The sequence below is a fragment of the Tympanuchus pallidicinctus genome, unplaced genomic scaffold (genome assembly GCF_026119805.1).
Source record: "Tympanuchus pallidicinctus isolate F22 unplaced genomic scaffold, pur_lepc_1.0 scaffold3, whole genome shotgun sequence".
In the NCBI taxonomy this organism is placed as follows: domain Eukaryota; kingdom Metazoa; phylum Chordata; class Aves; order Galliformes; family Phasianidae; genus Tympanuchus; species Tympanuchus pallidicinctus.
Genome location: NW_026294747.1, coordinates 54,719,237 through 54,746,314, shown reverse-complemented (window position 1 = coordinate 54,746,314; position 27,078 = coordinate 54,719,237). Strand labels below are relative to the sequence as shown.

General features: G+C 39.7%; 1 protein-coding gene across 3 annotated transcripts; it reads right to left on the bottom strand.

The window, feature by feature from the left end:
• EXOC5 (exocyst complex component 5) lies at nt 1-27,076 on the bottom strand. 3 transcript variants are annotated; one of them, XM_052696598.1, is made up of 19 exons: nt 26,959-27,076; nt 23,057-23,148; nt 19,110-19,257; nt 18,543-18,737; nt 14,996-15,060; nt 14,481-14,509; nt 14,200-14,309; nt 13,533-13,577; nt 13,292-13,432; nt 12,123-12,205; nt 11,438-11,647; nt 11,138-11,173; nt 10,170-10,317; nt 7,711-7,819; nt 7,314-7,434; nt 6,568-6,654; nt 4,395-4,503; nt 3,189-3,404; nt 1-2,290 (listed from the first exon to the last, which is right to left on the bottom strand). In XM_052696598.1, exons 1-19 carry the CDS (start codon nt 26,983-26,985, stop codon nt 2,102-2,104), a joined length of 2,160 nt encoding a protein of 719 aa, XP_052552558.1. In that variant the 5' UTR covers nt 26,986-27,076; the 3' UTR covers nt 1-2,101. The 3 variants fall into 3 exon arrangements, with proteins under 3 accessions (XP_052552558.1, XP_052552561.1, XP_052552560.1); XM_052696601.1 differs by lacking the exon at nt 26,959-27,076 and adding an exon at nt 26,700-26,807; XM_052696600.1 differs by lacking the exon at nt 11,138-11,173.
• Between the last annotated feature and the right edge of the window lie 2 nt (nt 27,077-27,078).

The window sequence follows — 27,078 nt, the reverse complement described above, 5'->3', positions numbered from 1 at the left end:
TTATCTGGAGGAAATTCTTTTTATTGAGGAAGAGTTTACATATGTATGTTCTAGTATTCACCTACTTTTTGTTGCCTCCTGTTAACAGGCATAATGAAATATTGCACTGAGCACATTCATGGGAAACACAGCTAATAAAGCAAGAAATATGGTAAATACACATTTCATACAACCTTAAAATAAGTCCAAACAACCATACAACAAATTCTGAAGCACTTCTGTGATCTGTGATCTCAAAGTGATGTTCACTGTTCTGAAGTTTTTTTTATTACAAATTGACACTTTTTTTTTTGTTTGTAGAAAGATTTTGTATTGGTTAATAAAACCACAGCCTTAAAATTGTTGGCTTTCAGTTACAGAGGTAACAGAGAGGTATCATCTGAATTCACATCAGAGCTTTAGGAAAAAAAAACAAATGGCAGCAGTACAAGCATGGGCCTCCTCCAGCATCCCAAACTCTTTGTGGCTTTGCCATGGCCAAGGAATAGAGCTCTGCAGCTCAACAAAGCAGCCAGGCTCCCAGAACACTTTGAGAAAGCCTGGCATCCAAGCTCTTGTTTACTGATAGAGTGCTCTGCTAAATGGAAAATGAAGCAGAAGAACCTCAACTAACCAAGAAGAGTTCCGCACGAGTCTGTCAATATTGACTACACCTGGGAAGCCATTAACAAAAATAATTTGATTTGACCAACCCTTAAAGCAAATCTATAGGATTGCTGCTCTGAAGATGGGAGAGAAAGGTTTTCATAATGCACGCTGAGCCCGCAGTAGAAATAAAAGTGTTACAGATGATCTGTTTGGAGACGATGTGAGTCAGATTGAAGACAGTCCACAGCAGTCCCAACCTGTTTTCCATGAGTCTGTTCTGAACAAAGGTCTATTTACAACAATTTTCAACTGCTTGAGGAAAAGCTACCCTAGATGTTTCAAACCACCAGTGCTTCAACTCTCTCTTGGCACACAATGTGGTCCATCTCAGAAGCACCTTGAATAAATGCTGTAGTAGAACTGATGCAGAAGTAGTCTGTCTCCAATATTAAAATTACGAGCAGGGGGAGAGAAACTTTTGCACACTTCAGCATTTCATATTGCTCAGGCACCAAGGATCAATTATCATCAGCACAGTACATTTCACCTTTCGGATTTTGCTAGAGCTGCAGTCCATTCCTCCTGTAGATAAATGAACACTTGGGCTACATTTTTATCCTTTCACTTGTTAGAATCTCAATTTATTTATATATAAAATGAGAGACAGGAAAAAATTGTATTAATCCAACCACAGGCACCTTCACCTTGTAGTAACAAAGCCCAGACAAGGCAGCTGCACTTCAGGAGCATCTATCAAATTCAGTGTTCCAATATCAAGCAGAGAGAAACAAGAATGTCAGGTCATACAATACCAATATTTTTCAGTGGGCCCTTGACTGTTAGGTGAAAAAAAAAAAAAACCAACCCAAAACCAAAGAACCAAAAAAATAAAATCTTTCCACCACGTTAGTTATGTTTAGAATGCTACACAATGAATAAATTACATCTTTGTGGGATACTGTTCCTTTTACTTCTATATCTCAAAGAAATTCCCAACTAATTAATTAGAGCAAGAAATTACATTGGGCAGGATAACGTTTTAAATGAAAGAAATGACTTAGAAACACCAATCAAAGATAATTTGATTATGATTAGCTGTGCTGAAGTCTAAGTCATTAAAATTGATGAAGAATGTTGTTACACTGGTCTATTCTATGTAATCCATTACCTACGCTATGCTCTGTAGTTCAAACTCTAACAAATGGTATCTGATGATTCAATACTGAAGACTAAGATACTTCCCATGGACCACTTGCTTCCCCACACCAACACACCCAATTAAAAAAAAAAATAAATCAGTAGCAAGTAGTCGTGCTAAAATTCATCAGTGGGAGAACTTTAGCTTACGTATCATTCAGATTTTCACTTGCTAGCATTCTACATTGTCACGTCTAAATATGGCTGTTTTATTCTGAACAGTCATTATTCCACAAAAGTTACAGCTGTGGTTTGGTAAGAAAACATTCCCTGTGCTTTCTGAGGCCTGCCCATAGGTACATTTCCTCCTGTGCTCTCAGCTGAAGTGACGAGCAAGACGTGCAGACCTATAATCAACACGCAGCTGAACAAAGGAGTGAAGGATGTTCTTGTCCAGATTAGCAAGTTGTTCACCTGAGCAAACTTGCTTTAAGTTATCCGGGGCTACAACCAGAAGATTGCAAAGTGCATGCAAAGTATCAAAGAGCTGCAACACCAGAGCAATCTGTGGTTAAGAAAGAAAAAGAAAGAGAGAGGTGTTAAGAGTAAAAAAACTGCATACGGCACCCATCAAGATTCTCAAAATACTTCTTCCCTATTGAAAATACATTTCAGTCATTCTGTATATAGACATATATATGCACATGGAATGAGAGCAAAAAACAAACCAATTACAAAGTAACTAAGATAGCTTGCTATTTCTCACTGTATGCTTATCTCATGTTCAACACAAATCTACATTGCAATTTAAAAGTGTACTGAACTGCTTGCAAAAACAAACTGAAGGCTAGAATGGATTTATTTCCTCAAAGCCCTAAGACATCATTGAGAAAACTAAGGGAGGGATGCTTTCTTTTGTTTTTGTTAAGTTTTAAGACTATTCCACGAAAGACTCATTGATACCAACAAATGTAAAATTAAAAAAAAAATCTCTACCAAATTTCAGTAAACTTAAATCTCTAACTAAATATGATCAGAAGAGACTTAGAAAAACAAGTCCCCTTGTCTTGACTTTCTCAAAATTTTGGCAATAGTCATTGGGAAAAAACAAAGCTCTTGAAGCAAGAGAACCACAGGTCTTGGCCAGAAACCAAATCTTAGCTTTTACTTCAATACAAAATTCTATCTGGAATACACTGTATCATAAACACTAAACACTTTCTCTCTCTCTCTCTCTCTCTCTCTCTCTAGCCTGCAAGCAACAAAATAGCATCAGCAAACTGCTCTTCAGGATGTGATAAAGCACTACTAGTACAATTAACAGGACATACAACATCAGCACATGAAATGCTGATATTCAAACAAAAAGATCACTTTCGAAAACTTCTCAGAAGAAATGGTAAAATAAAATAGTATCTAACCCATCAACATGGCTGTACATCACCAACGTACACATAACTTACCTTGAAGTCTTTGGCACACTTTCTATATTCAGCCACATCACAAATAGCCAACATGCCACCCATGCAGCTGTAGGAGTATTGCTGCAGGTGTTCATAGATGAGTCGATGGAAACGAACTCCAAGCTCCATCAAAACTGTGTCCACGTTCTTGCCATCCATAGATTTCCTAATCTTTTCCACCTGCTTTCTAACGTAGCTGCAGACTTTAACACAAGCCTTAGGAAAAAAAGATTAAATGAAAATTTAAAAATACATAAATATCAAGAAACCTGTTCTCATAAAGTGCCTTCTACATCATAAGCTGAACATTAATTAGTGAATTCTTTAAAATTCCCACAGCGTGACATCATCTGTTACCTTCCAATTAATAATTCCAATAGGTTTTCATTTGTCACAGAGACATAAGTATGCATAAAAAGAAAGGATACAAGACAACATTTCACCAAATCATACTTTATGTCAGTTCAGTTTAGTCTGCACTTTTAATTTAAGCAACAATTAGCCAAGGGGACAATCAAGATGATTCAAACCCTGTCAGCAGTAACTGTAAACCCAATTTAACAGCCATCTTCACTCTTCCCACACACTACCAACCTCTACAACCTACTGCTGCACTCTTCCCACTTTCACCCAGCTTCACATATTCAGATATATTCCTCCCATTAACAATCTACATCTCTCTAATTGCTCCCTAACAACAGCCTAATGCAACACAGCCCTGAAGTTTAAATTCCATCCTCCAGGCCGTAAAATACGATACATAAAATACGATACAGTGATACAGAAAATTCTGCAGTAAAAAAAATGGTCTTGCCATACCCATACTGCTTTCTTCTGTTCCTAAGGGGAAAAAGCACCCAGCAACTAGAGAGTATCTGATAACAAGTTTTTTGAAACTGATAGCTTCAAGCCAATTATCAGTTAAAAACTTGGATTTAAATCTGGGCCTCCTGGGATGGGAAAGAATTGTGACAGCTTGTACAGCGCCTAATGTCAGATTTTTGTCTGACTACACACAAAATTCTAATGTCCCCTCCAGCTTGGAAAAGCAGTCCTCAATAGAGCCTGCAGTTCCTTAGTCCAGTGGCTAAGTAAATCAATCGAATGCACGTTGTCAAACATGTATTTGTTAAACTCTGTCTCGTGTTTGATATCACTCAAGTGCATTTCAAGGTATACTGATGAGTTGGAACTTAATTTACTTACATTAGTATATTGAATCAAAACGTTGTTTTCATCTTCTGGTTTAAAATCTGTCTTTTTCTGCTCTGCAGCCAAGATGTGCTTCATCTGTCCAATCATACAATTCAAAGTCCTTTAAAGTTACAAAGAACACTTAAGAGTTCTGAAGGGAACGTTCTCATTTCCTTGATTTTTATACTGACATATAGTGAAGTGATTTTGTATAAAAGTATGCAGCATAAAACAACGAGGAAAAAAAAACCTCACCACTTAATCTATAGAATATACACCAAAAGGAAACATAAGAAACAAGGGACTGTAGTTACAGTGCAGTTCTCTAAAGACAAGCTTGATTTTTAGAAAGTCATTAAGAAAAACAGAAGTAGGGGAAAAGACAAGCAAACATGCTGGCCAGTTGGTTTTTAAAGGGACACATTAAGTGGGAAGTAACCAATCCCAGCTCTTCAGAGGAGCTGGATAGCACTGCTGAGGGAATGGGACAGCCAAAGGAAGAGTTCCAAATGCTTAGTTAGTAGAATTAGATCACACTGTGTATTATTCAGCAGCAAGCATCAGAAAACACTTGTAAAATGAAAAAAAAAAAAAAAAAAAAAAAAAAAAAAAAAAGGAAGGGCAGGGGAAGAATGTTTATGTCCACAAATGTAATAAATGGATCCTTTAAAACTCCTTTTCCATGCATAGAAACTCAAATTTGCATTTCATTCAACAACCTATGTGCAATCAAATTAAAAAGAAAAAAAATTTTACACTCTCCTCCATTTCTGTTTTCAATAAATACTCCCAATAGACTGGTTACACAGAATACAAACTGACAGAAAACCATTAGAACTACTTCTACTTTTGGCTGACTAGTAAATCACTTCTATAGAGGCAGACAATGATGTGAACGCCATTCCAGAAGCTCCTGAAGGACTCGTTCAGGTTGCATAATGTTGATGGCTTTAAATTTAGAAATTACTTGCATTAGCAATTTCAGCATTAGGAAGTGCTTTATTTCTCAAAGTAGATCATTCCTTTCATTAAGGCAATCAACTCTTAGCAGCAGTGGTACCACAAAGCAGCATGTAAGCAAGAGCACACATCTTACATGTAACATTCATCTGAAAACTAAGCTCTCCCTTACGTGTAAGAGTGCCAGTGCTTATGAAGAGTCCACAAACCTTTGAGCACAGTATTCCAACATAGATTTGTTCTCCTAAGTCTTACTGTCACTTTTAAGAAACTATTTACTTGACACAGTTAAAACTATTCTAATGCTGACAACTGACCCATGCCTGTCCAGAGCCAAGCTTATGGTTGCTGTGGTTCAAGTATTTCAAGCTTTGCATTTAAGCCTTTATCATCGACTTCCAGCAGCAACAGCTAAAATCTCAATTGTTACATACACGTATTCCACCTCCAACCATTCTTTTTGCACCTGCAGAAAATGTCTTTAAGAAACAACTTGTAGAGCTCTCTGGAAATACATCCAGTCTCCTCCTTGTCTCCACAGAAATCACCCTGTAAGACAAAAATGCAACGCCTACTTTTCCTATATAGAGCTGTTCTCAACCCTTTCCAGTGTGGAATGACTCCTACATAAATTTCAATGAGTTCCAGAGTAGCTTTCATATCCCATAGGAAGGCTTACTGCCGTCACTGCACGATTTTCATTTACAAATGTTATGGCTATTCCAATATTATCAGAAGAAAAGGAAAAAAGATTAAATAAGTCATAATCTCAAAGCAAGCTGATGTCAGAAACAAAAATCATTCCAGGTCTGCAGATTTCTATGACTAGGTGTAATCCATAGCACAGATTCTCTCACATCATCTAACCTATTTTTGCCAAACTTTTTCCCTTGTGGAAATTCTGCAAGTCTTTAACCTATTTCAATCATCATTCCTTCAAATGGAGGAAAAAAAGTAGCATGAGACAATAAAGTAAAGCTGACAGCACTCTTAACAGATTTACTAACATCTTTCCAGATTACGTAGGGTCAGAAAACTGCCACGTAAATAAGACTCTCCATACAAACAAAATCTAAGTTTCCTGCACAGAATAATGTTAAAAAAAAAAAAATATAATGACATCTTTGTGTTCAGAAATATTTAATCCTGAAAAGGGAACCAAATAGTAAATCACAAAGGAGTTTTAAAAGAATTGGTGCTTAACAAAGTTTAAATCTCTACTTGCCGATCAATGCCCATATCCAGCTTCACCTCCATCTGTTCTATGATATCCTTTTTCTTCTGAAGGCATTCGGATAACTTAGGAGACGAACTGCAACAGCATAAAGAGTTGTGTGAGAAAGGGTTAGAATACCAGAACAAATCTGTTTGCTGGGATGGCTTCTTAAATCAGGGATGTGTGAAGAATTCCTGTTCCATCAAGAAGGATGAATTTAGGTGGAGTAGGCTGGCTTCAGATCACCAAATCAATAGCCACGTGACCTTGAGCAGAACTGTGGAGCACTGACTGGCAGCTCGTGCACGCTGATTCATAACACATCAGTGTGTTCTACCTCGAGCAGATCCAACCAGCAGCTCATTGATTCCATGCAGATTCCATGTAATTCATGTGTTGCTCCACGGCATGGCCAGCTTCTTCCCCTGCAGAGACTCCACCAATCTCTTCAGCCCTGCTCACCCCAAGATGCAGCCATAAAACCACACTACCCCAGTGCAATACAGCAGCAAGATCTCTGCAAAGCAACTCCTCTTCTTCTATCAATACCCTAAAAGCTCCCTCTCTCCTTCTGGTTATCTAAGGATAACTTCCCTTCCTCCTCCTCCCATGACAGTATTTCATCTTCCTGCAACATCAAGCTGAACCACTCCAAGAATAAACTCTTCTTACCAGAGATGAAAATAAAGAATATAAAGCTGCTCTGTTCACCAAAAATTACCATTCACAATGGAAACTAATCAAAATAAAAGTACCTGATTAATGGCATCAGATGATCATTGAACTGTTTGTCAAACAAATGGAAAATAGTATTGGCCTGGTGGACAACATCCAGGAAATAAAGATTCGCGTTCTTTGAATCAGAAGAGGGAATGCCTAAAGGAAAGAAGGTTTCATTAATATAACAACGATACACAGTTCTTTAATTAACGTGATATTTCAAATATGCAGATTTTTCCATGAGTGCTAAAAATCACATGCTTAGAGTCAGATAAATTTACCGTGGTGCCATGTATAGAATACTTCTCATAGGTTTCACTTAACCGAAACATTTTGAACAAGACCAATCAATGAGGCACAGCAAAAGATCTGTAAAGATGATCTGCCCAAAAAGGCCAGTGAGATGAAGTGTTCAAGAAATATTATACTCACCAGCAAGGCCTGTTTCTAATGCATAATCAATGTGTTCAGTGCATAAGAACTCTACAAGCATAGAAAAAATTCTGAAAGCGTTCTTCGGTAAGTCAGACGGATCAGAGAGCTTAAAAGAAAAAGAAGAACTTTTATTCTAAAGGTCAGTTTTACATATATTTGAAAGCTTACCCAATATTGAGTAGAGGATAAGCTTAAAGTGTAACGAGTATCTCAGAAAAACTGGAATTTTATTTTAAATTAAAAGCATCCATACAGAGAACTATTCAGGAACAGCCTTCAGTACCAACAAACTCTTTGGTACTAACAGGTAAAATGAAGGCAATGCGCTGCAGGATGCTATGGAAAGCAAAAATATACACAGTTTCTAATAATAGCAGTGATAATGAATGAAGGAAGACATTAATTCAGTTGTAAAAACACAAACATCCAGCTGTAATTTCTGTAATCACCTAAACCACCCACTGCTTGGCGCTGAAATGAGGTACCTGGTAAAGGCTGACACTGTACACCCCCTGCCTTTTTTCACTGCTTTTGCCACTGACCACAGCTAGAGGCAGTGCTGCTGTTCCATCACTGTCTCAGTACCTCAGAAAAAAACAACACGGTCTGAACCTCACTGACATTTATCACAGTTCAGCTGGAGTCAACAGAGCATGACAATTTTTATTAAGTGAAGCAATGCCTACATGTACACACAGCATCTCTACCTTCATGAACTGTAAGCAGCACAGGATTTGGAGCAGCAACTTGTCTGCAAATCCTTTTTTTTTTTTTTTTTTTTTTTTTTTTAAAAGAAAAATGTGACAGGGCTTTTGCATGCAAAAAAAAAATGGAGCTTTGGTTTTCAAGGGATTAAGTGGAGACTTTTGGAAGCTTGGAGTAAGATTACTATCGCAATCCAGGTTAATTTACACAAGAACACTCGAAGAGATTTCCACAGGATGCCTAAAAAATGAACAAAAACAAAACCCCCACCCTGTTAGAGACATTTCCAAGCACAGGGATGTTTCAATATAGGGTTAGGCAGAACTGTCAGCCTTTTTCTCCTAAATCAGTCATGGTTGGGACTCACAGTGTACCAGCTGTCATACAATGAAATATTCCAATCGGCTAGCCTGTCATAGAATCATAGAATGGCTTGGGTTGGAAGGGACCTCAAGGATCATGAACCTTCAACCCCCCACCACAGGCAGGGCCACCAACCTCCCCATTTCATAGCAGCCCAGGCTGCCCAGGGCCCCATCCAACCTGGACTTGAACACCTCCAGGGATGGACGGGGCATGAACGGGCCACTACTTAACTTCTCCTTTGCAAAGTGAATTGCTCTGATCACAAATACAGTCTTAGCAGCACGATGACACAGAGGTTTTTAATGTGCCTGTAATTCTAAAAGTCTCCTTATTTCACAAGATCCATTTTGCACTCAACCAGTTTTCCCCAATGCAACACCAATCAAATCATCCAAACCAATGCAACTGAGTTTAGAACAAAAAAAACCAAAAAACCAAAAACCAAAAAAAAAAAAAAAAAACCAAAAAGAAAACCTGACCCTAACAGGGGGAAAAAAAACAAAAGTATGCATAAGAAGTTTGTTCTATGATTTTAATGATTTCCTAGCAACAACCATACTGAGAAAAAAAAAAAAAAAGATGATCTACCTGCATTCACTGACTTCTACCACTAAGAATGTGATCATCCCTACATGTATAGGTAATACTGTGCTGGATATTTTATTACATGCTTCCCCCATCTTAGAATGTTGAGCATTAAAGCTTCTGAATAACTAAGGTGTTAGAACCTCTTCTACACTATGCTAATTTAGAATATTAGAGGCATCAAACTATGTTTGGAATGACTGTGTTTATCTAATAAATATTGCCCTAGGAATTCACTGAAGTCTCCAATTAAATTTCATAGGTTTTCACTTACACTTGAATACCAAACAGTAAATTACAGGCAATAAAACAGGTGATTTAGGTAGAAAGAAAACCTTTCTGGGTAGCACAGGTTCTTAAAGAACAGTACAGAGTTAAGGTAAACTACTAAAGATGATTTCACTTAGTTCTTTGTGTCAGTTCTGTATGACAATTGAAGAAATGGCACTTGATACAAAAAAACTCTGCAGTCACAACTCTGTAGGGGAGGAAAGCAGTAAATTTGTCTCAGTTCTTGAGTCTGGTTTATTTAAAAAGAAAAAAAAAGACAACAAAAAAGAATCCACCTATGTAGCTAAGTAGGTTTAACCCTACCTGCTTCTTCCAAATATAGACAGATAAAAGTAATCCACATTTATACAGAAAACCCCAAATCCCTAACATGACCCCGACTCAGTGAGAAACAGAAGAGTTTTTTAATACACTGCAGTTCTTCCCTTCTATCTATCAAACTGAACCTCAAGATTTGACTTTATACACAAAATTTTCTCTCTAATGGAGACAGCAGGAAGTGAACTTACTCTGTGACATCTCTCAAAAGCTTGCTTGGTTTCCTGCAAAAGGTTCACCACCACTTCTTGTGAGAGAAAAGTTTCTCCATGGGTGTCAATGCTCGGCCCCAGTGGCAAGTTGGTACGTTGCCTTATCCTTTCCTTGAGGTCTTGAATACTAGAACAGAGACACCAAAAGATTTTGCTGGGTGCAAATTCGCGAGGCTCACATTCAACAATACTTCACAATAATTCAGTTGTTAACTTACAAAAACAGAACCCAAGACACGGTTTAGGATATGCAAGCGTTAAGACAGTCTTAGAAGCTTTAAAAAAATTGCTGGTAATGCAAAGCAACCACCTCCGATCCCACAGTCAGCTGTGTCCTACCACGGCACGCTCATACCATGGGAACAGCTGCTCCCCCCTGGGGTGTGTGCTCTGTGGACAAAGTTTAGCCTCAATACGTTGTTATTTTTACTTTCAAAACACTGAGGTCTTCCTCTCTCATCCACACCCACAAATCCTTTCATCCTCATCCCTATCTGTTCAGTCACGACTTAGTCAAGCATGCTCCAACACATTTCCATGCATAAAGCAACCCAGTCGTTGCAATCAATTTAATTTTCCCCAAGAAAATTAAATTTTTATCTTTGTTTTTCTTCATTTCATGACTTTGCTACTGTTGTTGTTCTCTTCAAATCACTCTTCATGCCTGAACCCAGGTGCAATAGTCTCATCACCTTTTCCTCACACAACTTTTCTTTCTTCCTTTCCCATGCCTCCCTACTGCTTTATAGTTTCTCTACCCTGAGGATAATGAAGTCTTGTTTTACCTTTCTCTAAGTCCATTGCATCTTCTGGGCTCACTAAGAGCTTTTTCACTGACATTGCTATGGACTTTTCCCCTTCCTAGGTCTTGGGAGGGGACCACAAGACCTGGGCAGGTGAAAAAAAATGTATGCTTTTAGATACACACATACACATGCGTTCGGTACCTTAATTTTGCTTCAGTCCTTTTGTGGATCTGGATCCTAAGTTGAAACATAAGTTTAACTGGTATTTTTCATTTTCCACAAGTACATAAATACCATGCATCACCCTTCACACGTATCAAGAGCAGTAAGATTTAGAGAAAGCTAACAGAAAATAACAGCAAATTATGAAAAGTTGTGGGTCGCTTTAGAAGTCTGCTCTTTTGCAGTTGATCACTGTACATCTAGCATGAAAAATACAATGTTTCTCCCTTTACCACCTCCCTTACACTTCAGAAGTGTATAAGAATAGAAGAAACTTACCCTCCAGTGCCAATAGACCTCTTCTGGTGGTTTTTGGAATCATAATAACGTTGCAGAATCATAGCGCTCCTACTTTTCAAATAACCAATTTCCACCTCAATGTAATTCTCCAAGTAGGAAATGAAAATGGATTTGATAAGCTTAGACAAGAAAGTCTGCTTATCAGTACCCAAGTTAAATTCCATCAATTTGCTTGAAAGATTAGTAGTTCTTTATGCAAAAGAAACAAAGAAGGGGAGAGGAGGAAAAGGTTGCATTTGTATGAATTACAGCATTACATGCTTGTAAAGTACATAGTACAACAGAATACAGACCATGATTAGAACTTCTAGCAGCAGCTTTATATTTAAGTAAAGAACTTTGCATAATTCATGTTTGATTACATACAGCACAATTGCCATCAAGGCAATCAGGACTGGCTTTTGCCCAGTCAAAAAAAAAAAAAAAAAAAAAAAAAATCACATTCAAAGATCTCAATGCTAAATACCTCCCATTCAAAATAATAATAGCTATTTAAAGTTTCTAAAAGAATCTAATCTTTGGAAAGGTTAACAGACATTACATTTTCCCCATTTTTATGAGCAGTTTACTTTTTTGTCCTGTCTTCCTACATCTTGATGACGTTTAATCATTTCATTCCAAGAGGATATCTACAACAACCATTTTATCATCTACATATAAATACCTTGTATATAGATCATAAAGATTCTTAAGATACTGCTCTGCATCCGATTTCCTGTGTTCTTCCAGCTGGTCCTTTACATAACTCTGTAAAATTTAGGTATATCTGTTAGAAGAACAGGTATCAAACCTCAGTGAGGTCATCCTCACTTGTTAGGTGATAGATAGTTTTCTTCAAAGCACACACCCTTAAGCAATTCATATAGTCTTTGGGTTAAATCTCTGATATAACAGACTTTACTACAGATAAATACCTCATTTTGAAGAGAATGATTTAATAATACAAAGTAACAGCAGGCAAAGCAAACAGAATAGACACTGCTCTGAAAACATGCTAGGCCAAACACAAGATCCCACTCTTAAAGAATCAAAACCACTAGAGGCCTAAGGGCATGTCTGCAGTTGACAGTAAGAAAAAGAGGTACTTACATATTTAATTACTATAATATATACATAATGCAGACACAAGCTTAGAATATTCCTGTAATTGACTATTTGGCCAAAAATATGGTTTACCGTAAAATACTAAGTCAAAATGGTCAAATGGTCAATGGTTGATGGTCAAATTCAGGGATGAAATACAAACTCAGTCCCTACTCTGTACTATCAATAAGGAGAACAACACTGACTGGGAAATTACACTCTGCAATGAAAAGGCATGTTGTTGACTTCACATGCTTAAGGGATTATGCTTTCAGGATGGGTAACAATGTTTTCAATTAAGGTTTCTATGTTCATAAAAATACTACAAGTTTTTTTTTATTATTATTATTACTCAATACTAACCTCACACATGAAACCCTATTCCAACTATGAACAGATTAAACATATTCATTAAATGTGAAATTTATTTTCCTGACATATTCTAGGTAGGTGGCACACAGAAGAAATCAAATGTGTATGACATCTCATGAACAAGCTAATGAATGTGCTGATTCCTTTTTAATTTTACATTCTGAATTTGAATCTTTTCTTTCTGGTTGTATCCACAGTGCAGGTAGATTTATTTGAAATGGCTCTGATTACCTGTATGAAACATTATATGGCAATCAAGTGTGATCCTACATCTTTATACAAAACTATCAATACTGTAAATTCTGAGCAGTTGTTACTTCAAGCACATGTGGATGAAAAGCTTCCTCAATAATTTTAACATCTTAATATTTGCGATACCTGAAGTTTAACTTCAAAGATGTTTTGGATGAGTTTGGCTAGCACAGTCTCTGGATTGCTGAAGACTTCTCCAACTTGCTTATTCACTCGCTGGCAGAGAATGGCTGCATCTTCAAACACATCATTCCTCAGGAATGCACCCTAGGGTTGTGGAAACAATTTCACAACGTATTTACAACTACTTATAGAACTAAGGAAATCAACACTCAAAGAGATGCATTTAAAACATAAAATGCATTACCTCTTGACACTGTTTTATGTACACATCAACACAATGGGAATAGCCCTGTGGAAGGAGAAAAAAAAAAGGCTTAAAACCAGGCTCTCCATGTTTTTAATATAGAGCAAAATTAAGGAAATAAAACTCCTGCAAAGAAGTTAACACAAGAAATGCATTCATCTGACCCATAGGCTTTTTCAAATCCATTCTTCTCACAAACCTAGCAGAACTTCACTTATCACACCTCTCCATGGACACACACCACGGGTTTTAATGCTCCTCAAGCACAAATGACAACTTACACACATTCAAGAAAAATTCCCTCAGAATGGTCTCTGTTGACTTTGCCTCCTGATTCCCCACCACAGAATCATGGAATAGAATGGCCTGGGTTGAAAAGGAGCACAGTGCTCATCCAGCTCCAACCCCTGCTGTGTGCAGGTCACCAACCAGCAGACCAGGCTGCCCAGAGCCACATCCAGCCTGGCCTTGAATGCCTGCAGGGATGGCATTTGCCTCCTTTATTCCCCTACACTTGATTTCAGACAGAACATCTCAGTATACTGAGTATTTTTAAAAGGTAGACAAGTTACGGTTGTTTGTCTGTGCAAATATTTTCACTTAAAAGATGAGTTGGTGGATTTTTGTTGGTTTTGGGTATTTGTTTTTGTTTTTAATTATTTTTTACCTTAAAATGAAGCAGGACAGCTGCTACTTCTCTCATTCTGGATATTTCACCTCTCCGCTGTGCACTGGTAAACTCCTGAATTAGCTGGCACTCTAAGTCATGGTACTTACCTGGAAGGGAACAGAGGAAAGAAGGTTAAAAAAAAAATTTAAAAATAATCCATGAAGCTACGTAATACAAGTACTGGCAATAATGGTAATACTGACAGTACTGCATATTTCTTTAATCAGCTTTTACGATGCACATATGGGAATATGGATTGAACTGGATAGATAACTTACTTGCTATCTTTGATTTTACTTCAGAAAACCTGTTAACATCAAAAAATACCATGATTAATTTCAAATGCACGTCACAAGAGAAATCAGACATCCCAGATTGCCTGTTACTCATGATCTATTTAAAAAGGAATATATGTAACACAAAGACGACAGAAAAGTTACATACTTCATATCCATAAGAACCTACAAGCATCTAATCCAAATCTAGCATTAAGTCAGCACACCAAAATTATCCCATTAAAAGTCTGTTAAGCAGTTTAGGATGTGTATGTAAAGATGATCCTACAACATGAGTATGCGAACACAAATTCAAGAATGCATGGTGTGCTTATTTCTCTCTACATCAAAAGATACAGGAATCATTGAGTGAAATACAGCCCCTTCCCATCCCATTCCCTCCCTGCTGTCCACCCAATCCCCCTCCAAAATAAAAAAGCATTCCAGAATTACAGCCACGTGAAGTTATTATTTTTATGTTTTGATTTTTTTAAAGAGATGTTCAGGTAGAATTTTACCTGTCAAAAGGCAGTTCCTGAGCAATCAAATGCAGTTTCTGAATAATATCAGCTGCCTCTTTAATCTGTTACGAGTAAAAACATGACAGCCAGTTATTAAAGAAGGTCTGAACATGGGCTACTCCTTTCTTTCATCTCTACTGTTCAGCTTCCACACCGTAGTTCCTATTCCTTTAGTTGATATACCCCATGTAGATCACTTTCCTACAGAATGCATTTTAAGATGCTTAAGATATTATTTAATATACAAATTACACTCGTCAAAACATGATAAAAATTCTTCTGCTATATGGAAGCACTTGAAGCAGCTCCTCAAGCTCATCACCATACCAGGCCAACAAGGCTTGCAGACCAGAGTTCCTGATCTGATCACCCCTGAGTAACGTGGCTAAAACTATCATGTTTCAATTTTGCACCCTTTCATACTGAAATAAAATAGACAACTATAACACACAGATGGATGAACTGCAGCACGATACTTTGTGATGAATTAGGATAAAAGTCATTGATTTGGTAGATAGCATGGACTGCTCCAAAGCATGGCTATGAGACAGCTGTAAAAACTTTTATTATTTGGTCTTAGCGACTGGAAGGAACCTTGATGGGAGTAAGAAAAACTGACTACTACATCCAGGCAAAGTCTTCATACAAGTAGACATAACAGAAAGTATAAAGAAGAGCGTGCAATTTGTCTTGCTTTTCCTGTTAGTGACGTACACAGAACTAGAGCAAGAGGAACAGAAGCACTGAGATCCTACACTGCCACCACTTACGAGCAGCTTGGGATTAAAACTTCTCAAGAACAGAACAAGATGCACAGGTAGGAAAATAGAGCACAGTCACTGCACGAGGCTGGCTGTGCAGCAGAAATAGAGGCTCCAATAAAGCATAGTCATTCTGCTTATTAAGAGCAGCTTATGTTTGGAACTGTCAGCTTACAATAGCCTCTTAAATCAAAAGCAGCCACGCTCCTCAAATAAATCCAATGAAACAGCAGTTATTTCTATTAGGTATTAAGGTTGCTTCAAGCTAACTAACAATTCTGCTCAGTGCTGATGTCATGAGGACAGTCTATAGATCAGCACTTATTCGCCAGCATCACCCCAAAAAAAGCCCAGAAGAAAGGTAAATAAAGAACAAAACAAAAAACACCAGCAAACAAATGCAACATCTTCTGTCTCCTTTTCACACAATAGCTGCTAACTAACTTCTTAGATTTTTATTGAATTCACAGCCTTTTCTTAAGCACAACAGAAGCCAAGACGAATCAATTCTCCATGGTTTCTGCTTAAATCCAGACACATTTCATTTTTAATTGAATCGGGCTTCTGTAAACCATTAAGTCAAAATAAATATTGATTCTGTAAGACATAACTTAAAGGCTATAATGCATCTGAAAAAGTGGACAAAGCAGCAAAAGAAAATTTTAACAGAATTGGCATGAAGAAGCAGAAAGCTGTAATGGAACAATACTGAGTACAGAACTAATGCAGAAGAGATGTAAGAATAATAGTGAATGCTGAGCACAACGATGCTGTTGCATGATAAATAAGTGAGCTGCTACATCATTTTTTAATTGATTTGCTCACTTTAAGACACTTCAGTGCAGAAGAGGGTCTGGTTAGCTGGCAGGGCAAGGCAGATGCTTGGAGGATGAAGACACACAGCACATAGCTTAGGAAAAGACAGCAAAGAAAAGCCATCACAGAGATAAGCTGGAAATTGCTCAGTACATCAAGGACAAAGTAACGTGGGAAACATCTTCAATGTAAGGAAAAGAAAATAAAAATGGTAAGAACCCAAGAGATTATAAGAACTGACACTGCCGAGAAAAACAGGAATTCCTGCAGAAATAATTGCACTGCAACTCCTTGCCTCCCTTTCTCAGTACCCCTTGCCCTTAATGGCTTAGAGAGAAGTCCACACTTTCATAAGGGATGGCACAGAACAAGAAATCGCAATGGAAATCCACATCAGCTCAAAAATCCTTTCAGAACGTTTATTACCATCTCATACTTCAGAATTGCTTTTAGTTCAAAGATGTATTAAGACATCATACCTCACACCTAGGAAGGCTCCCTTATAAACACTATTTCTACTTGCTGTTTAAATGTGTGTCCCCACACACATCAGTTGCAGACTGACATCAGGCTCCGGGCCCTTCCTGCATTCCTCCTCTTCCAGATTTGCTCTGTGTCTTCAGGGCATATCAAGATTAATTTGTTTAACAATTTCCAGGCTTATCATATTTTATCTACCACAGATTTTTCAGAGCCTCCAACAGAAAATATTACAAAAATAAAGTTAAATTCCTTATGAGATTTTTCTGCAGACAAAAAAAACCTGCTTTACCTTCTGACTTGTTATGGACTGTGTTCTCTTAAATAATTTTAAAATTAATGTTTTATCAGGAAAAAAAAGAAAAAAATATGAAAAAGGTCACATACAGAACTGTTGTTACATTGGAACCTTCCTGTTTTCCTTGGATGTCAAAAAAGGTTTTTTTGCACTCCCTCTCAGAGCAGGACAAACTATCAACAGACAGTGATCACATACCCACAGAGCACAATGCAGATGCCACTGTATAGGTGACTTGTTGGGAAATGCAAGTACATGAAATTACTTATTCTGCAACTCCCTAAGAGATGCCTCCAGCTCAGCAGTGAGGTCATTTATGAGATGCATTTTGAGAAAAAATATTTTTGCTGAACATGCAAAGCAAGTTCTCTGTTGCTACAATACTGCAATTTTTGACTGTGCACACAACTTATCCAAGGCGTGATGGTCATTCAGGATGCACTTGGAGGAAGACAGACAAAAATAACACCAAAAACAACAACAAAGCCCACAAAAATAATAATAATTAAAAAAAAAAAAAGACAACCTTTACTGATCACATTTCACTGTGCACTGTGAAAGATATGGGCTCCCTCTTGCTTACATCTGGACACTATTCCTACTATCTATTTCCACTAGCCAGACCACTCAGATTCTATTTGCTTCACAAACACACTTCTGAAGCGTAAGAAAAACAAAATGCTTCAACGTTTCTTTGAAGTTTTCCTGCCTAGATCCTCTAAATTCAGAGGGTGGAGACATAGCCACAGGACTACACAAAGCCCAAAAGCATGCTGTGACAAAAAGGTATCCAAGGCCAGTGGACTGACCCAACAGAGTGAAGTCTCACAAAGAAGCTGCATTCAGAAGCGTTCTGCGTTACAGGGTGGATCTGAGGCAAAAGGTTCAAAGAAAAAGGGCAGATATTGTATGCACCCTAAAGTTGCCCCCGCCACAATTGCTCAAATCTCTGATAATTTCATAAAGTGAAAAATGCCAACGTTGCCACATTCAGCATCGCTGAATACAAATGCTTTATCAGCAATCTGCAGCCTAGTGTTGTTAATTTACATTTCAGAACAATGAAACTTTAACAAGTCAGTCACTCACTGGTTTGAAGTCTGACCATGGTAAGTCATGGTAGCAGCTTGTAATTAGGGCAGTACTGCTTATTGCTTTGAACTGCTTTCATCCCGCTGACAGCTCTTACCTTTTCAGAGTTTGTAAAAACATCAGACTTCAGCTCTCCATCCAGAAACTCATTAAAGTATTTCATCAGCTTCTGAGCCTCCACAGCCCGTTGCCGCGGCGTGTTTACCCCCTCCAGTTGGTCGCCAAGGTGACAGACCTTAGTTGCTACATAGCTGATGTGCTCATCTAGTTCTTGGAAGTGTTGGAAGGCAACCTGGGAGAACGTACACACGGGCACAATGCTCAGATTTCCATCTCCTGTACTTTTGGAAGCACTCCATTTACATCAGTCAGAATCCAGGCATCAGCTTTTCCACCTCAGAGCTGCACAACTATTTGGAGCCGCTAATTAAGCTCAAGCCACTGTTCAAAGTCTAGCATCTTCCACTAAACTAGTGTGAAGAACAGCTAACACTCATTACTGGAACATGCAGATAAAGCAGCCTCTGACAGGGGAAATTGCTTTCCATCATGTTTTCTATTTTTACCTCCAACAGAAGCATGCTGTACCAAGAAACACTGATGGGAGCACACAATGCTTCTAAATCTGCAAAGCTTGGTACCAACCACATGCTTTAGATTTTACCTGGTTGCTCTTCTGCAGCTCTTGTACCTTCTTGGCAAATTCCTTGGCTTCTTTCTGGCACTGCTGTTCTAGTTTCTCCACCTTTCTTTGAATCCTCTCATCCATTACCTGTAATTCTTGGATGTGATTCACAAATTCTTCCAATAATCTGATTTAAAATAAAAGATATTAAGGCAGATTTTAGTTTGAAAGATAGTGTAGATTTGTAAAGAGCAAATAACTCAAACAAGAGCTCACCTTCAATGCTGATATGACCATGCCTAAATTACAGATGCTATTTTATTTTAAACAACACCATGCCAGTTGTGTAGAACTATGTCTACATAAAAGCTACGTGATCAAGTAAATATTGCATGATAGCAGGGGAACACAGTTAAACACCAATTGCTCAAGAGCCTGATTCTTTCACTAGCACAAAAATCCCTATATCCCCATCTTCCTTAAATCTCATCAAGACAAAGGAAGCTCAGGCAACCACATCCCTTCAGCGTAAGGGATATAACAGTCTGGATGTGGCTCTGGGCAGCCTGGTCTGCTGGTTGGCAACCCTGCATACAGCAGGAAGTTGAAACTAGATGATCGTTGTGGTCCTTTTCAACCCAAGCCATTCTATCATTCTAAAATAGTTTCTACTGTACTGCAGATTTTATAATAAACTTGCAAGCCACACTCCTATTAAAAGGCAATGAATACAAACATATAGTCTGGTAAAGTTGTTTTGGGTATAACCACACTCCTTTCTCCTAGCATTTCTTGCTCTAGCCACTAAGTTTTAGCCACACTCTAGCTACTTTCTTCTCTACCACTAAGTTTTCTTTTCCCTGCCATTTCCCATCACTGTGACTGTACTTTAAAACACATTTTATTCTTTCCAATCACAGGATCTTCAAATGCATTCTTAAATTTTCTCCTCTCTCATTCCACTGTCCATGTGCTCCCCTCTCATTCTTGTTCTTGTCCATCCTGTCCCACTCCAGTTGTCTTTTCAGCTCGTATTTTTCTAAACACGAGTCACCGCTGTGCAGGAAATAAACTATTCCCAGGTCCTCCACAGCCATAAAATACATTCTAATAGCTAGAAATATATAAGTGATTGAAAAATATTGTAGTCCAGATTTAAGGTCAATGCAAAGACGAAAAGAAACCCAAGTCTTTTCCAGGGAGCTACTCCTAGAGTGCTGAGGAACATGCATTTTCAAACATACCCTATTCAGAAGCTATTTGTGAAGCTGAGGTCCTTTCAATGTGCATTACTGCTGAAGCACAGAAGGGGCACGCTGCTCCTGCCCTGGCTCCTCACACACAACCTAGGAACACTCAGCAAACAAAAGGGAGAAGTGGAATGCCTTGTCTTCCCCTCACATGACTCCTTCCCAATAACAACTGCTATTATTCTCTCAGCCAACACATAGGGCTTTCTCTGAGCATTTCATAATTGATACTAATATGATTTTTGTACTTGCATGGAGGGAACTGAATTTTCCGTTTTCATTTCTGCTGCTGAAATGAGTGGTTTTTACCCTGCTGTTTGGTGCCTTTTTGCTCACTGTATTACTCTAAGAAACTAATTAGTAATTCTAATTCTGAAAAACTAATTAGTCTTTCAAGTGGTATCTTTACAAGAGTGCCTAGAAAAAGTGACAACTTACTACAGAAACCATGACTGTGACAAATGCTTACAACTCCTTGTGTCCATTCCCTGCTTGCCAGAACCCCAAAAAGCAAGCACCTTGCATTAGATTCCAGAGAAAACTATGAGGGATAGATATAAGTATTTTAAAAATAAAACCTGGATGATTTGAAGTCACAGAAAGCATAGTTTCAAACAAAAGCATCAAGAAGTGCTGTTTCTGTTCATTTTAACAAGCCAGTTCTGTGTAGTTTGGGATAGGTTTGTTTTTGAAACAGGTATCATGCCAATTCAGCACTTAGTCTGCAATAGCATTCAGTAAGGCAAGAGAGGAAAGAATGCTTAAATAGAAATACCAGTTAAATAGTTGCTTGGCATGTTTCTCAGAACAGAAATAAAGAATTCAACATCCTTTCTACAAAACAAGCAAAAGAAAGCATCAGTTTCTAAAAACAGGAAAAAAACAATCCCAAAACCACACAGCCAAAAGGTTTCTGTTTCTTTTGCCTTCCCTTCCTCCTACACTGGAAGATCTCACTAGAAAATTATTTACTGTTGTGGGAGACCTCCACTCATCTTGATATACGTGAGAGTGCATCACAGAAGTTAAAACGAGCAAACCCACAGGACTAGAGAAGAGAGGTTAATTTAACCAGAGTTGGTGTGGGCAACAATCACTAACTACTGTGAAGTCCCAGGCACAGCTGTGGAAAAACAGCTAGAGGAAGCAATGGTGTGTATTTGCAGGCTTATTCCTGCTTATCTTGCATGTAAAGCTCTATATAGGATGCTGACCTCTCATTCAGTGTTAACAGCTCAGCATCCATCCTCCTCCAAAGAGCCAGACTGCTAAAAACCAGCGCCTTTTGTCCATGTTAATGAAGCTTTTCACATCCATTTTGAGTAACAGCTCATCTATGAAGTTAGTAATCCTAAACTTCTCAGGATTTTTATCTTAGGTAGCTACAGACAACCTCAAAGAGAAATAAGATTGTGTGGGTAAGAAGTCACTAAGCTACTGCACTCTGTGGATCGATTCACCACCATAATTCTAAATCAACACTGAGGAAACTAAACTTTCTGTTGAGCTCAAAAGCACTGCAATAATTATAACAGGAATAAGATCAAGCTCATCTCACAGGTAACAATCATTTGAGAAATTAGAACATTTAATTGCATCTCTAAAAAAAATGCCAATACTGGTAAAAAAAAAAAAAACAAAAAAAAAACCTAATGTGTAGCACTATTTGAAATGGCCACTTTTTGAAAATGAAGATCATAGAATGGTTTGGGTTGAAAGGGATCTTGAAGACAATCCAGTTCCAACCCCCTGCTATAGGCAGGGACACCTCTCTCAATAGCAGGTTGCTCACAGCCCCATCCAGCCTGGCTTTGATTGCTTCCAGGAAGGTCCAGAGGTGCAAAACACTGAAGTTTAGATGTAAAATGGTGCTGTATAAATTCATGCCTCAGAGATATCAGTGCACCACCTGGTGCTGGGCCAGTAACAGAGAACTGTTTTCTAAACTTTGGCTTGTCTCTCTTGAGAAACTTCACCCTCCTTGCCACAAACAAGAGCTGGTTTTGCACTGTTTCCCCCTTCCCCATTTCCTCTGTACCCTGCCCTTGCTCCTTTTCTCCTTACCACTAGATCACAGACACCGAATTTTCCCTTTGCTCTGCTTTCCAAAATGCTAACTCAGCTAGAAAAAGCTGACGTCTCCATTGGCTTAGTTTCCAGATATTTTAGTGAGGTGGATTTTATCCTGATACCATTTGCCTATAGTTAGCTCGAGATAAGCCATCACAGCATGCAGCTAAGTGCAAAGAAAAGGGGCTCAAGTCCACCTCCATCCAGAAGAACTGAGCTGCTCATTTGGTTCAAACCGCAGCACACACACTCAGATCAAAACAAGCTATGTCAACATTGCCAATGCCCCTCTTCCCAGCCTACCAGTTTGTGACTTATAGTGCTGGGTCCTCAAACAAGCTAAACTAGCAAGAAACTCATTAAGTTGACTTAATGATCTTAACAGAAAAGCCTAATATTATGCTTTAATCCAGAAACTTCAGTTCTTTGGAACGTTCATGTCTGACAACGAATAACAGCATCAATTCTCCTTTATTCAAACTGCCTAAATTAGAAAGCGACTTTCCCCACTCCTGTCAATTCTGAGTAATTGGCTCGTGGTCACAAACTGTTCTCCCATACAAAAATCTCACTGGGTGTGCACCAGCACTACAAGCAGGGTGTATGTAATAAAGCAGTGCAACTAGAGATGCAACCATGCAAGGCCATTACACAATTTTATTTTACCTTTTTGGATCGAAAGCTTCTCCACCTCTGGAACCTCCTCCAGGTGTCCTCCATGCCAGCCGTTCAATGTATTCATCTGCCACAAAAGGCTCCTAGACACGAAATAAAAACTCTTTAAAACGTGTAAGCAGCTGGTTAAGATGTGGCACATCATTTTGAAAGCTTCACTGCAATGAAGAGCAACCACAGCATTGACAATGAGCACATCACCCCTTATGCTGATATATTTAATAAAGAACGTTGTTCTCAACGTGGTAGGGCTTGAACACCTGGCCTACTAGCTTCCAGAGTGCCTCTCTCACAGGCCATGCAGAGTTGCCTCTACATTACTTGCCTTTATTTCCCAGTGAGCTTATGGATTGTCACTGCAAAGTGTCTGACATGTTCTGCAAGCTAAACCACCAGCAAAAGTAACCAAAGCACTGCCCTGTGGCAGATCACTGCCAGAATGCTGCTGCTCACTATGTGACATCCAACTGCAGCTGCAGAAACAAAGCAGATAAAGGGGAGAAAAAACAAAGGAAGCATAAGAACAGGCAACACTCATTCTTTTTATTCTCCCAAAAAGGGAAAACAGGGTGTGCATGGTGTTAAAAGCACAAGGTTACACAAGTTTGCCCCATACTATCTTCTGGATCTTCCACAAACATTCTGCACAATGGTGAAGAATTAATTATTTTTGCTCCTAACATTTTCTGGATGAACTAAGAGCTCGTATTCTAGCTGATCAAACACACCAGCTCAACCATTTCTTCTACAGCTGAATAGTAAAGTATCCAAAACAAAGTGCAATGATACCTATCCCTTAATTAACAAACAGCAAAACAAATAAACCAACACCACCAAGCATTACTTCTTCCTTTAGATCTATTGGTCATCTAGCAGCACTGCACTGGTGCTAACATTGCCACATCTCAGACTGGTTAATGAAGCATCCTCACAGTCTCTAGGACTTCACAGGGAGCTTTTTCCATTACATGCAATGGATCTAAAAGCACGACCCAACACAGAAGCAGGAGTGCAAAAGCAAGGGCTGGAAAGCAAACACTGCCAGTCCTTGCACTTAGCAATGAAGTTGCCTTTCTCCCCAAACACATCATGCCCTACCCAGTCAAGCCCAGCTATTAAACAGAAATATAGAATCATAGAATGGCCTGAGTTGAAAAGGACCACAATGCTCATCCAGTTCAACCCCCCTGCTATGTGCAGGGTCACCAACCACCAGACCAGGCTGCCCAGAGCCACATCCAAAAGCCATATAAAAGCTTTTTGAATATACTTTGCAATGTGCTGAATCCTGCTGGCTTATGCAGAAGTTTCAACATCTCAGTGGGTGACTCCTTTTCCCAAGACTGACTACAGCAACTGTGTTCTGCTCAGGCAACTTGGTTGAGCTTCAAAAGCAGTAGCACTGAAAACACACTTCCCAACACATCACTCATCTCCTCATCTCAGTTCTGATATAAAATCATATCTCAAATCGGAATATGCAATGTGGTTACATGTACGTGGACCCTTTTCATCAGAGCTTACAACACAGCGCTTCCATACTAAGTATAAACTCTCTCTTTACATCACCTTTACATCCGAGTCACTGGGAACATTTTTGGTAGTTTAATTATAGCTGAAATGAGCCATTCAACACAGCAGCAGCCCCTTCAGGGAGCCCCCCAGCTTCATAGTTGTCTTATGGATCTTCTCAGCACTTCTCCTTCGTATAAAAACCACAGCCTTTCTTCTGAAGATCCCATAACCCAGCTGGAGTACCACTCTGGATGCAAGGACACCAATGCCAACTCTATGGAATAGACCTGTATAAGGGGTGCACTACTTACTGATGTGTTCTGTGTGCCTGTATATACACACATGTACATAGATACACAGAGAGAGTGGTGAGGTGCTGGAACAGCTGCCCAGAGATGCTGTGGATGCCCCGTCCATCCCTGGAGGTGTTCAAGGCCAGGTTGGATGGGGCCCTGGGCAGCCTGGGCTGGTATTAAATGGGGAGGTTGGCAACCCTGCATGCGGCAGGGGGCCTGGAGCTCCGTGATCCTTGAGGTCCCTTCCAACCCAAACCATTCTATGATTCTATAATTCATTCAAATGTTCACACAATATAATTGCCCCTACACGCATAATGATTCTTTTTTTATTATTTAAACCAACTTTACAGAGCTTTTCTGCAAGCTGGGTCTCCTAAGGAAATGCAGACTGCTTTTAATGCTATCTTGATAATACGGTCACCTATAGCTATCCGATAGCCTAATTCCTATTTTAATTTTCCTTTCCAGTCCTGAAGAAACTGCTGAAAATCAGCTTCTACAAATGTCATTTGCAAGTCCATTGCCTGTTATCAGATGAGCCCCAACAGTCAATTTCTTCACAGCTTTGAACTCAGCTTCAGCTCAAGATGAATTAGCGCGATCCTATCCATCCTGCCAATACTCCTGATTTAATAAGAGATAAGCCTCAAGTGGGTGATAACCTGGCCTGTAGGAACACTAAACTGGACCAAGCCACATTAAAATCTAGAAACAATCATTATATTTTGAGTTACATAGGGGTAGAGTGAGCGCACATAGCATCCATTTTCAGCAGATCTTCCCATACAACTTCACATATTTATACAGAAAATTACTTTCAAACATGCTTTCATACAAAGACTGAAATCTAACACTAATCTCAGGATACAGCTGAGGGTTACTCCCATAACAAGCACGTGTTTTCATGTCTTACCTTCATGGCAGTCACTTCAATCTAATGCATGAGGCAATATTAACGTAATAAATGTGAATATAACCCCTCCTGCCTCTGTACTGAAATGCAAACAGGAGAGAACGAAGTGTTGCTTTCCCTTCTGGAAAACAACACTTCAAATGGATCTTTTTGCAAAGATCTCAGCTACTTTGTAATCTCACCTCTATTGCAAAATGGAACACGTTGTGCATGATCCCAAAGCGCCTAAACACAGAATGGCCGGGGTTGGAAGGGCTCTCAAGGATTATGAATCTCCAACCTCCCTGCCACATGCAGTGTTGCCAACCTCCCCATTTAATACCAGCCCAGGCTGCCCAAGGCCCCATCCAACCTGGCCTTGAACACCACAGCTTTCTTTACACACAGAAGTTCTCCCATGCTCAGCATCCACATAATCGCCATGCTGAGGAATGAAACCTCTTGAGAAGAGTCTATGGTGGAGGTGTGGAGAGGACACTAAGCCTGGCACCCACCTACATAGGTCATGTTGCATTATTCTCCCTGTTTCTTAAAACCAAGCAAGCAAAAAGTCATGAGTCACAACATCCACGTGTTGGCGTTGATTCATAAATCCAAGTGAGCACAATGCCTTTAGACAAGACACCAGACCCTGTGATGAAACAGGAAGGCCTATCCTGAAGGCTGGGGAAAGCGTGTCCCAGTGTTAACACACCCAACGGGCACCTGAGTGCCTCCAACCGGCAGCGATGGGTTGGAGCGATGCCTCCACGCACCAGCCATAGGAACAGGCACGCAGGTCGCAGCACGTCCAGGCCAGAAGGACGGCCAGGCTCCTGCTGAGCGCCCTGCCCTGCCCGTGCGTGGCCTCGGACGAGATATCTGCCTTCTTGGGCCTCAATACGCGGCAGATCAAGGGCGTGCTCACCGTTTCAGAGGCACTCGGGCGACGCGACGCCGTCGGGCGAAGTTCCCTCCGCGTTTCAGCGCTCTCTTCCGGAGCAGAGCGCTGTCAGCCGACGGCGCAGCTGACAGCGGTGCACGAGAGGACGAGGAGGGCTGCCGCCCCGCACGCCATCACCCAAACTTCCTCCTCCCCCCTCGCTCCACACCCTCCCGTTCATCCTCCCGGTTCCGGGTTTCCCATCCCGAGGCCCGGACACCCCGCACGGAACCCGAGCACCCACCTCGAACAGCTCGGCCGCGGTGGCCATGACCGCGGGGCTCCTCAGCGGCCTTCCGCCGCCCCGTCGCCGCCGCCCATTGTGTCCCGGCACAGCAGCGGCAGCAGCAGCCGCCGCGGCGCC

Bases quoted from the DNA above. Each gene is read 5' to 3' on its own strand.
- EXOC5 (XM_052696598.1), bottom strand. From the start codon at position 26,985: ATGGCCACCGCGGCCGAGCTGTTCGAG. The intron at 12,206-13,291 runs GTATCGCAAATA...TAAATTTTACAG, and splicing joins TCTTTGAAGTTAAACTTCAG to AGTTATGTAAAGGACCAGCT. The intron at 11,174-11,437 runs GTAAGTTTCTTC...GTTTCAACTTAG, and splicing joins AGGTCTATTGGCACTGGAGG to GATCCAGATCCACAAAAGGA.